Here is a 14,338-nt window from a genome sequence, read left to right as displayed (position 1 = left end):
ACATTGATTGAGCGCCTGCTAAGTGCCTGGCACAATCCTCTGCATGAAATGAGGGGTATTCGAGGAAGAGTCACCCTGAGAGGACAGACCATTAAGCCACAAACAACCAGAAGGGACACAGTTGGGGTTGGGGGGTGTACCCTTCATCAGGGATGGCTTTTTATCTGAGAGCTGAGAGTGGGAAGGACACCTTCTGGGAGGAGCAGGGGTAAGGACACTCCAATCAGAAGGAACAGCTTTTGGAGAATGGGGGCAGGGAGGGGAACCAGGTATTTTTTAATTGAGATATAATTGACATTTAACACCGTGTAAGTTAAAGGTGTACAACACATTGACTGGGTATATTTATATTGCAATATGATTGCCATTGTAGGTTAGCTAATACCTCTCCTGTGTTATAGAATTATCATTTCTTGTAGTGGTGGAACAACTGAGAGCTCGCCTCTCAGTAGGGATAATGTTTATAACACAATTTTGTTGTCTGTAGTCCCTGTACTGTGTGTTAGGTCCCCACGATTTATTTATCTACTAGCTGCAAGTATGTTCCCTTGAACATCTCTCCCATTCTCCAGTCCCCAGCCCTTGCTGATCACCATCCCACTCTCTGGTTTTTTTTTTAGTTTTTTTAAGACTCCACATATAAGAGATATCGTACTGTATTTGTCTTTATCTGTCTGACTTATCTCATTTAGCATAATGTCCTCAGTTTCATCCATGTTGTCATAAATGGCAGGATTTCCTTTTTTCTCATGGCCGGATAGTGTTCTGTTGTATGTATCTACTACATCTTTACCCACGCTTATCCATCGCTGGACACTTGGGCTGTTTCCGTATCTTAGCGATTGTGAATAACACTGCAATAACATGGGAGTGCAGATATCTCTTCAATATCCTGTTTTCATTTCCTTTGGACATATCCCCAAAAGTGGGACTGTTGGGTCATATGGTGGTTCTATTTTTAGTTTTTCTGAGGAATTTTTCCACAGTGGCTGGACCAGTTTACATTCCCACCAACAGTGCACAAGGGTTCCCTTTCCTCCACATTCTCGCCAACTAATTATCTCTTATCTCCTTAATGATAGCCATCCTTACAGATGTGAGGTGACTTCTTACCTCACTGTGGTTTTGATTTGCATCTCCCTGGTGACTAGTGATGTTGAGCACTTTTTCATGCACCTGTTGGCCATTTGGATGTCTTCTTTGGAAAAACAATGTTCATTTAGTTCCTCTGCCCACTTTTAAATCAGATTTTTGTTGTTGTTACGTAATTGTATGAGTTTATAAATTTTCGATGTTAACCCCTTATCAGATACATGGTTTATAAATATTCTCTCCCATTCCATAGGTTGCCTTTTGATTTTAATTCTTTCTTTTGTGGTGTAGAAACTTGTAAGTTTGATGTAGTCCCACGCATCAATTTTTTTTTTTATTTTGTTGTTTGTGCTTTTGATGTCACATCCAGGAATTCATTGCCAAGACCCATGTTAAGGAACTTCGATGTTTTCTTCTAAGAGTTTTGAGTTATTAGATCTTAGGTTTAAGTCTTCCATTCATTTTGAGTTAATTTTTGTGAGTAGTGTAAGACAGAGGTTCAATTTCATTTTCAGCATGTGGTTATCCAGTTTTCCCAACACCATTTGTTGAAGAGACTGTACTAGGAACTCGGATATTTTAAAAAGCTTCCCAGATATTTCTAATCAGGATGACACCCAGAGCTGTGGTGTGTCAGCTCCAGCAAGGCGGCAAATCCACGGGCTCTCACTGCAGCCCCGGACCCAGTGCCCAGTGGGGCAAGGGCAGTGGCTCTGGACCCTGCTGCAGGGTGGTGATGGGGTTCAGCAGCCTCTACAATCTTGGCCTCCCAGTGGTCATGCCAGAGTTCCCACTTACAGATGCAAAAAGGAAACTCAGGGAAGGTGAGAAATGGACACTAGCTGCCAAGTTCAGTCGTGGGAGCCCTCTGTGCGGCTGCTAGTGGGGGCTCTTTGCTGACCTGCAAACAGGCCAAATGGGGCCTGGAGGTGGGATAGAGATGACAGTGGTGATGCTTAGGGGAGCTTATTATGGCCCTGGTGCGTCCTAAGGCTTTGAGTTAACTCAGTAATCCCAAAATAGCCCTTGGAACTGATACTGAATATCCCTGTGAGGTGAGGAAACTGAAGCACAGAGAAGTGGAGTCAATCCCCAAAGTCACAACATCAGGAAGTGCGGAGTGGGGATTCGAACTCGCACTTGGCAACCCTAAGGCCAAATCTGAACCGACTGCCGATGGACACATGGGCACTTACACACACGCACACGCACACGCACACATACACACACGCATACACGCTGGGCACGCCCCCAGCCACGCTGGGGCCTGCCCTCCCGGAGTGGGTGGCCGCGAGGCGGGGCGGAGCAGGTCCCGGCGGCCGGAGGAAGTGCCCGGCCCGCTGCTGGGACTCCCGGGTGTCGCCGCGAGTCCTCTGGGTGGGGTCCAGCTATGGAGGCGGAGCCGCCGCTCTACCCAGTGGCCGGAGCTGCGGGTCCGCAGGGCGATGAGGACCGGCTCGGGGTCCCCGACGGGCCCGAGGCCCCAGTGAGCGGGGACGGGGATGGCATGGGGACGCGGGGTACGGGGAGGTTGGGTGCCGGGAGGGCCGGGATCTCCCCGCCGCGAGTGAGATGCGGCCCCGGGGCTGGGGTGCGGGGGGCCCGGGGCGCCCTGGCCGGGTGTGAGCGCCGCGCGTGCCCCGCAGCTGGACGAGCTGGTGGGCGCGTACCCCAACTACAACGAGGAGGAGGAGGAGCGCCGCTACTACCGCCGCAAGCGGCTCGGCGTGCTCAAGAACGTGCTGGCGGCCAGCGCGGGCGGCACGCTCACCTACGGCGTCTACCTGGGTAGGTGGCCCGCCGCGCGCCGCGCTGTTCCGCCCGGGGCCAGGCGAGGGGGCACGGCCCGGCGGGCGCGGCGCTGGAACCCGAGGCTCCCGCGCCGCCTCCCTCCCCAGACCTGAGGTTTCTCAGGGAAAGAGAAACGCTGGGGCCAGTCGGCCTCCCTTCCTCTTTCACTTCCCCGACTGCGCCCTCGCAGATGCAGCGGCGGCCTCCCCACAGCGGGGCGGGGGCCTTGCAGTGACCCAGCCAGAGCCTTCTTGAGTGTGTGGGTAGGGGGCTGGGCGCCCTGGGCAGTTCTGCTGCCTTAGGAGTCAGGGGCGCTGCGGTCCAAGAGGCCAGGGGAGCAATGCAGGGCGGGGCCGGGAGGCTGGATTCAAGCCACTGCCGCTGCCACTGGCTGGCAGGATGCTTGGTCCAGCCTGTCCTCATGGGTGTTAGAGTCCGGGATCCCTTCGGTGCCTGGAGCTCCCTGCGAGGCTTGCGTTCCAGCCTCTGGTTGGTTGCCGCCAGAGCCAGGCTGCCCCCTCCATGCCTGCTCCCCCCACCTCCCCACCAGGCCTCCTGCAGATGCAGCTGATCCTGCACTACGATGAGACCTACCGCGAGGTGAAGTATGGCAACATGGGGCTGCCGGACATAGACAGCAAGATGCTGATGGGCATCAACGTGACGCCCATCGCCGCCCTGCTCTACACACCTGTGCTCATCAGGTGTGACTCTGCTGTCCCCATGTGGGCTAAGCTGTTACCCCTATCTTGAAGGGGTGCAAGGGCTGTTGGACCATGGGGTCCCCAGCTGCCCTGGTGTTCTTGGGGTGAGAGAGAAGGGGTGAAATTCAGGTTTGAGGAAGAAGCAAGAGCTTTGCCCCAGAAAACTTTGGGTTTCAAGCAACAGAAATTCATCTAGGCTCCTTCCCTTAGCTTACCTGTGCCCATGTGGCATCACCCTTATGGCCTCCATGGCCCAGAGCCACAGTGACTTTCTGGGGTCAGGGCTGTGGAGTGTCTGTAGAGACTCTGATCAGTCAGCAAGGCCCAGACACCCACCCCTGGCCCAATCAGCTGTGGCAGTGCTGAGGGAAATTTCTCACTGAAAAGGGCATGGCTGGGCAGGTGTCCCAGGGGGTCTACTCTAGACCAGAGCCTTGGAGGCATCTGGTCCAGCCTTCAGGTCAGTGCAAAACTCCCCTCCACAAGTACCCTGCCTAGGGGGTAGGTCTGTGTTCACAGGGGACCCAGAGATTAGTGGACAGATTGGATGGGTGTTAGTTCCCCTGTCTTTAAATAAAAACACCCCCCCCCAAACTCCTTTATCACAATTGCACAAACAATCTTAGAATCATAATTGAAATCAGAAAGAAGAAAAGCCCTCCCAAGCCCTCCAGGCAATCCGCCGCCTCTGCTGTTGCCCCGACATGCGTGGGCAGCATTTCCGTCCTCATCGCTGGAGCGAGCCTGTGCGCAACGCCGCTTTTGCTTTCTTTTCACTGCACACGTCTTGGCCTGCTCCACAGTGAGGACTTCCGTGATGTTAGCATCTTCTGCAGAGATGTGGGCACTGAACTGTGCCTCAGAGTGGGACCTTGTGACTCCCTCTCCTTTGCATGTTCACTTTGTGCTTCTGGCTGTTTCCTCATCTTAAAATTAAAAAGGAAACCTCCTAGGATAAATTCTCAGTGCTGCCCTTATGAGGTCAGCAGCGTATAAAAGGCTTTACAGCTCTTGAAACTCTTATTAATAGCTAACTCTTACTTCGGTTCCTTTGTGCTGGACACGTTATAAATATTATCTCATTCCCTACAATCCAGGATGGGTGCGCTAATCTTAGACATGGAGAAACCAAGAGCTTGAACCCATTCCCACAGGCAGAACTGGGAGACTGAAGGTCTGAACCCAAGCAGAGTGACTCCAAACCCCTAGGCTTGCCCCCTGCCCCCACCCTGCCTAAACTCCCAGGCTGATTTCCCAAAGGGCTGAGCCACCTGCGTGACCACTGGCTGCATGTGTCATTTTTAAAACCACAGCCTCCCCAGCAATGAGTGCTAGTATTTTTACTTTTTGCTGTTTTGCTCCATCAAAATGTACAGTGCAGTTTTGGTGCCCTCCCCCGTATAGATCAGAGGGGCTGCCTATCTATTTACTATATGGCAAGATAAGGGTAATTAAAGAACCAGGGCCCTGTAATAGAAGAGAAAAGGATTGTCTCAGAAAACCAGTCATTGAGCTTTGAGCTTCCTGGGACCTGACAAAGAGAGAAAATAATGATCACTCAGGAAACAAACAAACAAACAAACCAAACAAACCCAACCCAAAGATCAAAGTAGTGGGTTTTTCTTTTTTAAGTTACATTCCTTTATTTTTTTCAATTTTTAAAGATGTTTATTGAAATATAGTCAGTTTACAATTTTATAAACATATATAACTGTGCCTTTATTTTTCTCGGGGGGTAGTAATTAGGTTTATTTATTTTTTTAAGGGAGGTACTGCGGATTAAACCCAGGACCTTGCGCATACTAAGCATGTGCTCTACCACTGAGCTATACCCACCCCCTGAAGTAGTGGGTTTTTAGCCTGACCAGCCTCCATGCCCTGAATGGGCCCTTATCCTGTCACTCATTACCCTCCTTTGAATATGGTATGACATTTTCCCAGAGCCAGTGAAGCTGTTGTTCTAGGAGCCAGTGAGGAGGAACCTTCCTGGCTGACCACAGTGGACTGCACGGGCAATGTGCAGAGAGGAAGGGGCGCCAGGGCGCTTCTCTCTGCTCCTCCATTTCCTTGGCCCAGCCTGGGATGAGTCCCTTGGACGTTCGCCTGGGCCCTGCAGTTACAGCACATGGGTGGAGAAGCGGGGCTGGTGAGTTAGCCCAGAACACAAATGAGGGCTGCATGTACCCAGGGGCCAGTGACTCATGACACCCCCTCCCGGCTTTATCTCCTCTGTCTTTGCAAGTGGCCATCAGAGGCTGGAGGTCTGGGCTCTAAGACCACATTACAGCTGTGAAAACTGAAGTGTGGATATAGTGGCTCACCTGAGGCCACCAGCAAGTCTGTATCCCTGAGACTCAGTTTTAGGGCCCTTGAATCCAAGGCCAGGGGTCTCTTCCCACCTCACCCAGCATCGTAAGCTGGGACCTGGCATTGTGGCCACTCTGGTTTTGGGCCACGGCAGTCTGGGTGGGCCCACGGTGACAGCATCCCTCCTACTGCCCGCAGGTTTTTTGGTACCAAGTGGATGATGTTCCTGGCTGTGGGCATCTATGCCCTTTTTGTCTCCACCAACTACTGGGAGCGCTACTACACCCTTGTACCCTCGGCCGTGGCCCTGGGCATGGCCATTGTGCCTCTGTGGGCCTCCATGGGCAACTACATCACCAGGTGAGCCTGGTGGGCAGGAGGGTGGGAGACTGGAGATCTGGCTGAGCCTCAGCTGGGGGACCGACCTTGGACCAGCCCCATCCACCCTCTGGGCCTCAGTTTTCCTGTCGTGAGAGACAGGGGCTGGCCAGCTGGTAACCCTGGGTGCAGGAAGTGGCATCTGGCAGAGGTTGGGCTGGGGAGAGCCTTCTCTCCTTTGTGGTCCAGGATGGCCCAGAAATACTACGAGTACTCCCACTACAAGGAGCAGGATGAGCAGGGCCCCCACCGGCGCCCACCTAGGGGCTCCCACGCACCCTATCTCCTGGTCTTCCAAGCCATCTTCTATAGCTTCTTCCACGTGAGTGCTATGTATGGGGACACTGGGGGGTGGGTGGTATCCAGGCCCAGAACTCACACATCGGAGCCCATTCCAGTCTCTTCTTCAGACCTCTAGTCCTACTGTCTTTTTTTTTTTTTTTAAGGGGAAGAGGTAACTAGGTTTATTTGTTTACTTATTTTTTAAGTGGAGGCACTTGGGATTGAACACAGGACCTTGTGCATGTTAGGCAGGTACTCTACCACTGAGCTATCTCCTCCCCACCCCACTGTCCTTTCTTGAGCCAGCCCCTGCTTGCTTCTAGTCACTGAGACCTCATTCCCTCCCTGTCCACAGTGCTGACCAGGAGGAAGTACTCCTGCTTTGGCCACCCCCTACCACCAGGCTGTCCCCCAGAGGTGGGAGGGATCCTGTCCTCCCGAGGCTGTGCGAGACCCCTCCCAGATCATGCCTGTGCCCCCTGCCTGGTTCCATGTCCCAAGCCTGACCCAAGCTGCCCTCCTGCCCACAGCTGAGCTTTGCCTGTGCCCAGCTCCCCATGATCTACTTCCTGAACCACTACCTGTATGACCTGAACCACACGCTGTACAATGTGCAGAGCTGCGGTAAGTCCTTGGGGGGGGGGTCCCAAGGTCTGCTCGCCTCCCCATGGAGTCATGCAGCAGATACTGGGCCCCCAAGAGCAGAGAGGATGCCCTTACTCACAGGGTTCAAGGCCGAGAGCCTGATGTCCTACAGCTCTGGTGAATGAGGTACAGGCCTTGTAGTTAGGACATCTGACCCAGCCTGGGGTGGCAGGGGTTGAGGGTGGCAGTCAGGGAAGGCTGCCTGGAAGAGTTGCCATCTGGGCTGAAGCCGCCTATGGGAATCTCTCAGGGCCAAGTGTACCCTTAGTGAAGGGCAAATGAATGGAGGTGGAAAGTAAACTGGCTCCCACTGCAGCCTCAGGGCAGGCAATAGGGCAGGGAAGGAGGGGAGGTGCTCTTCTCCTTGGGGGTGCTTTCAGCCCCAGTGGCCTTCACCTCCAAAGTGCTTCCCAAACACCGCGTTTGAACGCACCGTCCTCGCCCACCTCCTCCAACCCTCCCCTCTCACCCACCTGCTTTGCTGCACTTCTTTGTGGCTGAATTGATAGTGTGCCCTGTGCCCTGCCTCACAACACCCCCCACCCTCCGCTTTCTCAGGCACTAACAGCCAGGGCATCCTCAGCGGCTTCAACAAGACGGTTCTGCGGACGCTACCGCGGAGCCGAAACCTCATTGTGGTGGAAAGCGTCCTCATGGCGGTGGCCTTCCTGGCCATGCTGCTGGTGAGGCCCAGGATGGGGGTGCGGCGGACTCAGGTCTGGGACCGTGGCGGGGAGAGAGGAGTGCGGTCTGGTCTGGGCGCATTGATGGCCAGTCGGGAGTCAGGGCTGAGTCCTGAAAGGCGGACTGAGGCTAGGAGCTGGGCTTGAGGCTTGGGGGCGTGGCTGATGCCTGTGGACTGAGAGAGAAGTTGGAAACCCAAAGGCCAGTGACAGAGGGTCCAGGCCTGGTCCAGGGTCAAGCTGGAGACAGGGTCCTAGAGGACTGGCTGTGACAAGGACGGAACCACCGGCTGAGGGTCAGGAGGTGTGGCTCAAACCTGGGGGCGGTACCGGGAGGCAGAACCGAGGGCCTTGGGGGGGTGGCCTTTGCCTGAAGGCAGGGCTGGGAGACAAGGCCGCGCCTGTGGATATACCTGAGGGGCGGGGCTGTGTCCCGGGGGTGGGGGAAGGTGCTGCTGGCCGCAGGGTCACCCCCTTGTCCGCAGGTGCTGGGCTTCTGCGGCGCTGCGTACCGGCCCACCGAGGAGATCGACCTGCGCAGCGTGGGCTGGGGCAACATCTTCCAGCTGCCCTTTAAGCACGTGCGCGACTTCCGCCTGCGCCACCTCGTGCCCTTCTTTATCTACAGCGGCTTCGAGGTGCTCTTTGCTTGCACTGGTCTCGCTCTGGTGAGTGCAGCCTGCAGAGGGTTGCCAGATAAAATACACGATGTCCAAGTAAATTTGATTTTCAGATAAACAAGGAATAATTTTTGAATATATGTATAAGTATGCACCACCCCATTTTATATTAAGGACTTGAACATCAGCAGATTTTGATATGGGTGCAGGGTTCCTGGAACCAGTCTGCCGCGGATACCCAGGGGCAGTTGTAGGCCCAGATATTTCCCTCCCTCTTCTTTCTTTTCCCTCCCTTCCCCCATCCCCCTTCATCCTTGGGAAAATTACTTTAACCTCTCTGAGCCTTTCCTTATCTGTGAAGTGTTTAATGACCATGCTCACGTCCAGAGGTGTTGTGCTGTTGAGATGGGATGACATTCCATGTGGGGTTTCAGCCTTGGTGTCTGGGGACACTGTCTGAGCATTTTCTCATTGTCCGTCCCTGAGGAACCTTCCTACGGGCCTTGGAGGGAGCTGGCCCCGAGGTGGCCTGAAGTGAGATCCTGTGGGGAAGGCCAGAGCCCTGGTCAGTTGACCCTCCAACACTCACCCCTGTCCCCCCAGGGCTATGGCGTGTGCTCAGTGGGGCTGGAACGCCTGGCGTACCTCCTTGTGGCTTACAGCCTGGGTGCCTCGGCCGCCTCTGTCCTGGGCCTGCTGGGGCTGTGGCTGCCACGCCCGGTGCCCCTGGTGGCTGGGGCTGGACTGCACCTGCTGCTCACTCTCAGCCTCTTTTTCTGGGCCCCGGCGCCTCGGGTCCTGCAACACAGCTGGATTCTCTATGTAGCAGCCGCCCTCTGGGGTGTGGGCAGCGCCCTCAACAAGACTGGGCTCAGCGGTGAGTACAACAGTGCACCCTAGGATGGCTGGGTGGGGGCCACGTGGCTCCCTTAGGGCGGTTGTGGGGAGCACAGATATCCCAGGAACACGGACATGTGGGCTGACAGACACACTGAAGGTCAGCCGTGGGGTCCCGTGGACTGAAGGTAGGTGGGGCTTCCAGTGGACACTCTAGGGGTGGAAGGAAGTCCCGTGGACACTGTAGCGCCAGATGAGGAGGGCTGTGGACATCCTGAAGGCAGGTGTGGGAGTCGCATGCCATAGACATCCTGTGGACTCCCCAGGGTAGGCAGGGGAGTCAGCATGAGATCCTGTCACTACATTGCCTGGGGCTCAGTGAACACCTCTTAGGGACGGTGTAAAAACCACATTGGGGTTACCTTGTTTTCATACCAGGGGACAACACCCGCCTTGGCATAGTTTCCATGACCCTGGGAGCAGATGGGGGGTCTTTGCCCCAGGGAGCATGGGAAGCAGCCGGTGACCCTGTCCACACTCCAGGGGTTATGCGCAGATATGGATATGGCCTTTTTATGGAGAGGAGCCAGGAGGAGCCATAAAACCCCAGCACCCATCTGCGGAGTCCAGGCCGCGAGTCTGGGCTGCTGGGGTGGGGGTGCTTGTGAAAGGGGCCCTGCCTGCAGAAAGGAGGGGGTGGGACAGAGTTCAGCTGTGTGATGCTCTCTGCCCACAGATGAGCGTATGTCAGTGGCATGCAGCTGGTACACGTGGGTGTAGCCATTTTGGTGTCCCACACTGGCATCTGTTCTGATGGGCCAGTGCTGTTAACAGTTCTGGACATCACCCCTGTATGACATGGTGGTGGTCATACCTGCTGCAGGCAGGGAAGGAGATGGTTCAGGCAGTCCCAGCACCCACCATCCAAGAGTCAGACAGCTATATCCGCCGTGGAGGATGGAGCCCCACACTCTGGACCACCTTCTTTTGGCTGTTTTGTTCAGGGGCTGGACCTTGAATTCATGATATGTCTGGTCTTGGGCCTAGTCCCAACATCCCCTTCTGCCCAGCTCTGCTTCCTGCCTCCTCTAGTGGCCGCCAGGGAGCTCCGTAGGGTACAGTCACACTGCAGGACCTCAGGATGGGGTTGTGAGTGGGAGTGGAGGGGCTGGCGAGGGTGCAGTTTGCCAGGTTCTGTGCGCGCTTTCTCCCATTAAAATCTCGCAACACAGTGTATACGCGTCATCTCATTTTACAGAAGACAAAAGTGGCTCTGGGGAGTTAATTTAGACCAAGTCATCCACAGAGCCAGCATTTGAATCCACATCTCTGTAGAGTGCTGACAGCAGAGTCTGAATCTCCTGACTCCCTGTCCAGTGCTCTTTCTGCCCACCCTGGGGAGGATTCTTTGGGAAACAAGTTCCTCCCTCCCAACTTCAGGCTTGAGTTGCAGAAAGCTTGTTGCTATAGCATTTTGCCCTTCCTGAGCCCTGGGTGAGGAGAAACAACCCCTGCAGGCCTGGAACTGTGCGCCTAGGGTCCAGGAGAGGACAAGATGTGACTGCGCATAGAACTTTCCACTTTTGAGGCCACATGTGTGTCCCAGAGTAGGCCCACTGCATCCCAGCAAGGGAGCTCACTGCGCCTGCCTCAGCTCTGCTCCCAGGCAGGTGATCACCAGGGTGTCCACCGGGGGGCAGGCCAGGACCGGTTTACATGGGCTTTCTAGAGGCTCCGGCCAAGAGCGGCAGCCCTAGGCCCCAAGTGACTTTTCCCCCCTTTTTGCCCTGTCCCCCCTGCCTGCAGCACTCCTGGGAATTCTGTATGAGGACAAAGAGAGGCAAGACTTCATCTTCACCATCTACCACTGGTGGCAGGCCTTGGCCATTTTCGCAGTCTACTTGGGCTCAAGCCTGCCCATGAAGGTGAGGGGGCAGGGTGGGAGGAGAGCTACCCCCTCCCCGACCCCCCTTCTGTGTGCCAGTCCTGGCTTCCCAGCTCCTGAAGGACACCACTCCCCAGGGGCTAGGCCCTGGGCCAAGCACATTGAGTGGCCCCAAACCCAGCACTCACTTCCTGCCTGACCTTCTGCCGGCCTCAGTTTACCCATTTCTGAAAGGGTTCACAGTTTTTGTTCTTTCCTTGTGGGCACATCCCAGCCACCTTGTGGGTAGTTTGGTAACCTGTTCACTAGATGTTGGTCTCTGAGCTGGATGCCCAGGCTCTGTCTCTCTTTTTGGCCCTCAGGGGTCCTCATGCTCTGCTCCCACCCACTGGTGGGTCAGTTTAGCAGGTCCCGACCAACATTTGAAAAAGAGAAATAGAATAGGAAATAGCACGGAGTATGCATGTGAATATGAGTGTCTGTACTGAGTTATGACATTGAATTGTTTCTGACTGCAAATTACAGTCAAAATCTCCATCATTGCTTATGATCCCCACATGTAAGCGACAGTCATCTAAACCCTGGCAAAGGAGGACCAGGACTGTGTCCAGCACATATCAACATCTTCATGTCTACCCTATAAGGCAAAGGGATTATCACTACGTTTAGGGAAACAGCCCCTGAGAGGTCGGGTGACCGTAAGGGACAGAGCTGGGGTTTCAGCCTTGCCCGCAGTGTGCCCAGAAAGCATGGATGGTGGGGCAGCTCCCGGGAGGAGGGAAGGACTGCAGAGGAGCTGCGAGATGGGTGTGCTACAGAGGAGTGGGTCTCTCCGGGTGAGGATCTGGCCCGGGAACGTGCGGGACTGACGGCCCCGGGTCCCCTGCGTCCCTCCCTGTGCTCCCAGGCAAAGCTGGCAGTGCTGCTGGTGACGCTGGTGGCGGCCGCTGCCTCGTACCTGTGGATGGAGCAGAAGCTGCGGCGGGGTGTGGTCCCGCGCCAGCCCCGCATCCCGCGGCCCCAGCACAAGGTGCGCGGCTACCGCTACCTGGAGGAGGACAACTCGGACGAGAGCGACGTGGAGAGCGAGCGCGGCGGCGGCGGCGGCGGCGGCGGAGGCCGGGGAGACGGCGTGGAGGAGGAGGCGCTGCCCGCCGGGCCGCGGGTCGGCCCCGAACCAGCCTGCCCCTACGAACAGGCGCTGGAACGCGATAGGTCCGAGGAGCGGTGAAGGGCCCAGCCTGATGGCCGGCCTCAGGGCACTGCGTCTCAGGCTGGGGCCACACTGATTCTGCGCCAGCTTCTGGAAGGACCCTCTGCGCGCCCCTCTGCACGTTCGGAACGCCCCTCCTAGAGCCCGGGCCACCTGGAGCTTGGGATTCGCCCCGCAGCCCCCTCCACGGAGGGGTGGGACCTCGAGATCCCTCTGCCAGGCCCACGGTTCGAGAGAAGCACAGCCGGATTCCCCCTTCGACCCCTGGGGCCGCTTTCCACGACCTTCTCCCCGGCCCCAGGCCCGGGGCAGGGAGCCCCTAGTCCCGCCCCAGCTCTGCTACAGGCCAGGGCCCAGCGTGTCGCACGCTTTGCACGTCCTGTTCACATGGTCCGCCATGAGGTGCATATAGAAAATGAGCAATAAAGAGATTTTGTATTGTCCTGATTGGGTAATCTCCTGCCCTGGGGGAACACGGAGAGCGCCAGGGATGTGGGTCAGGCTGATCCAGCCGCTGGGGCACTATAGTCCTGACCTGCCCTTGCCGGGAGGGTCCTCTAAGCCCCACCCAGCAGGCTGTCCTTGCTCCTGGAGGCCCAGCCCCTCCCCACACCCACCTGCTTTTGCCAGTCCCACCCCATCCACTCAGGAGAAAGAAGCACCTGGGGTGGCCTGTCGAGATCACAGCAGAGGGTGTGACGGGGCTGCCAATCCCTTGTGGGTCTAGAGGATGGAACAGAGTCCAGAGGCCCATGTCCGGCTGCCCCCTCCTTAGCAAGAACCCCCAGCCTTACCGCCCACTCCCGTCATTTTTGTTTTTTTTTCTTTCTGTCTCTTTGGGATGCTTCTGCCAGAAGCTCCCCAAGGGTCTCCTTTGGGGGCAGAGTCCACTTCTGCGCCTTATGTGGGTCACTCCATGTCCAGTATGGGCTTGGGGCATGGATGTCTGAGCCCAGGTAAACTTGGCCACTGACCTCTCTGGGCTACAGTCTCAGCTGCGATGCCCAAGAGAGATGCAGAGGCTGGTGGGAGGGGGCAGATCCCTATGCTGGAGGGTGGCTCCCCACCATGGGGAGAGGAAACTGAGACCCACTGTGAAGGGTTTTGTGAGGACTTTGGACATGTGTCCACTCTGAGCAAACTAAAGTCCAGGTGGTTCGCAGTTTCAACATTAGATCAGGCCACGGTACTTCCACATCCCATCTTTGAGAAGCTGAGTTTCCTGTGGTTTGGGGATAAAAAGTGAAAATCACCACAGAACAAGAAATGAGGCTGGGGTGTCCAGTCTGGTTCTAAGGTTTGAGAAGCTAACTGGTGCACACAAATGATTAGAAGGTAGTGGTGGTTCTTAGAGAATGAAACTCCATTTCTTTTTTCTATTGATGCGCATTATACTTTCTAATTGATTACTGAGTTATCGGAACATAAATACTTATTAAGTTGGTTGGACATAAAATAATTCACAAATAGGATGGTTAGGTATTTCTTCTGGCCTAGGAGCACCTTGAGAAAAGTTACTGAGACACTAAGGGTGCCGTGAAAAGAGAAAATTTGGGCAGCTCTGAGTTAGCACAGGGCAGGCACAGAGTAAGTTTTCGATGCACATCAGCTGATAATGTTAAGTACATACAGTGAGTCCCTTACTGGACACCCCCCCGCCCCTCCTCCCCTTGTCCAGACAACTGGCTGCATCCATTCTAGAAGCAGGCTAGGGAAGGTGGTTGCACCTTCTGTGAGCCCTGGGAAGGGAGCCCCCCTCAGGGTCTGCTGTGAACCAACATCAACTAGTTGCCAAGTTGTTTTTGGCAGATCCAGGAGTCCTGCAATCAAGGGGGCAGCGAGAACTACAGCTGCCGTGAACCTCCCCACCAGGTGGCCTCTCCACTCAGATGGACGAAGGG

General features: G+C 55.6%; 1 protein-coding gene across 1 annotated transcript; it reads left to right on the top strand.

Annotated features, from left to right (window-relative positions):
• Nucleotides 1–2,373: 2,373 nt before the first annotated feature.
• UNC93B1 (unc-93 homolog B1, TLR signaling regulator) lies at nt 2,374–12,884 on the top strand. Its single transcript, XM_032490007.1, has 11 exons — nt 2,374–2,578; nt 2,739–2,880; nt 3,434–3,587; nt 6,093–6,254; nt 6,462–6,594; nt 7,085–7,178; nt 7,758–7,882; nt 8,368–8,550; nt 9,106–9,379; nt 11,146–11,264; nt 12,132–12,884. The coding sequence occupies exons 1-11, from the start codon at nt 2,483–2,485 to the stop codon at nt 12,453–12,455; spliced, it is 1,806 nt and encodes a 601-aa protein (XP_032345898.1). The 5' UTR covers nt 2,374–2,482; the 3' UTR covers nt 12,456–12,884.
• The last annotated feature ends 1,454 nt before the right edge of the window (nt 12,885–14,338 follow it).

This window comes from Camelus ferus, chromosome 10 (assembly GCF_009834535.1).
Source record: "Camelus ferus isolate YT-003-E chromosome 10, BCGSAC_Cfer_1.0, whole genome shotgun sequence".
Taxonomy (NCBI): Eukaryota; Metazoa; Chordata; class Mammalia; order Artiodactyla; family Camelidae; genus Camelus; species Camelus ferus.
Note: the sequence above shows the minus strand (reverse complement) of the source record. Positions and strands in the feature narration are given on the sequence as shown.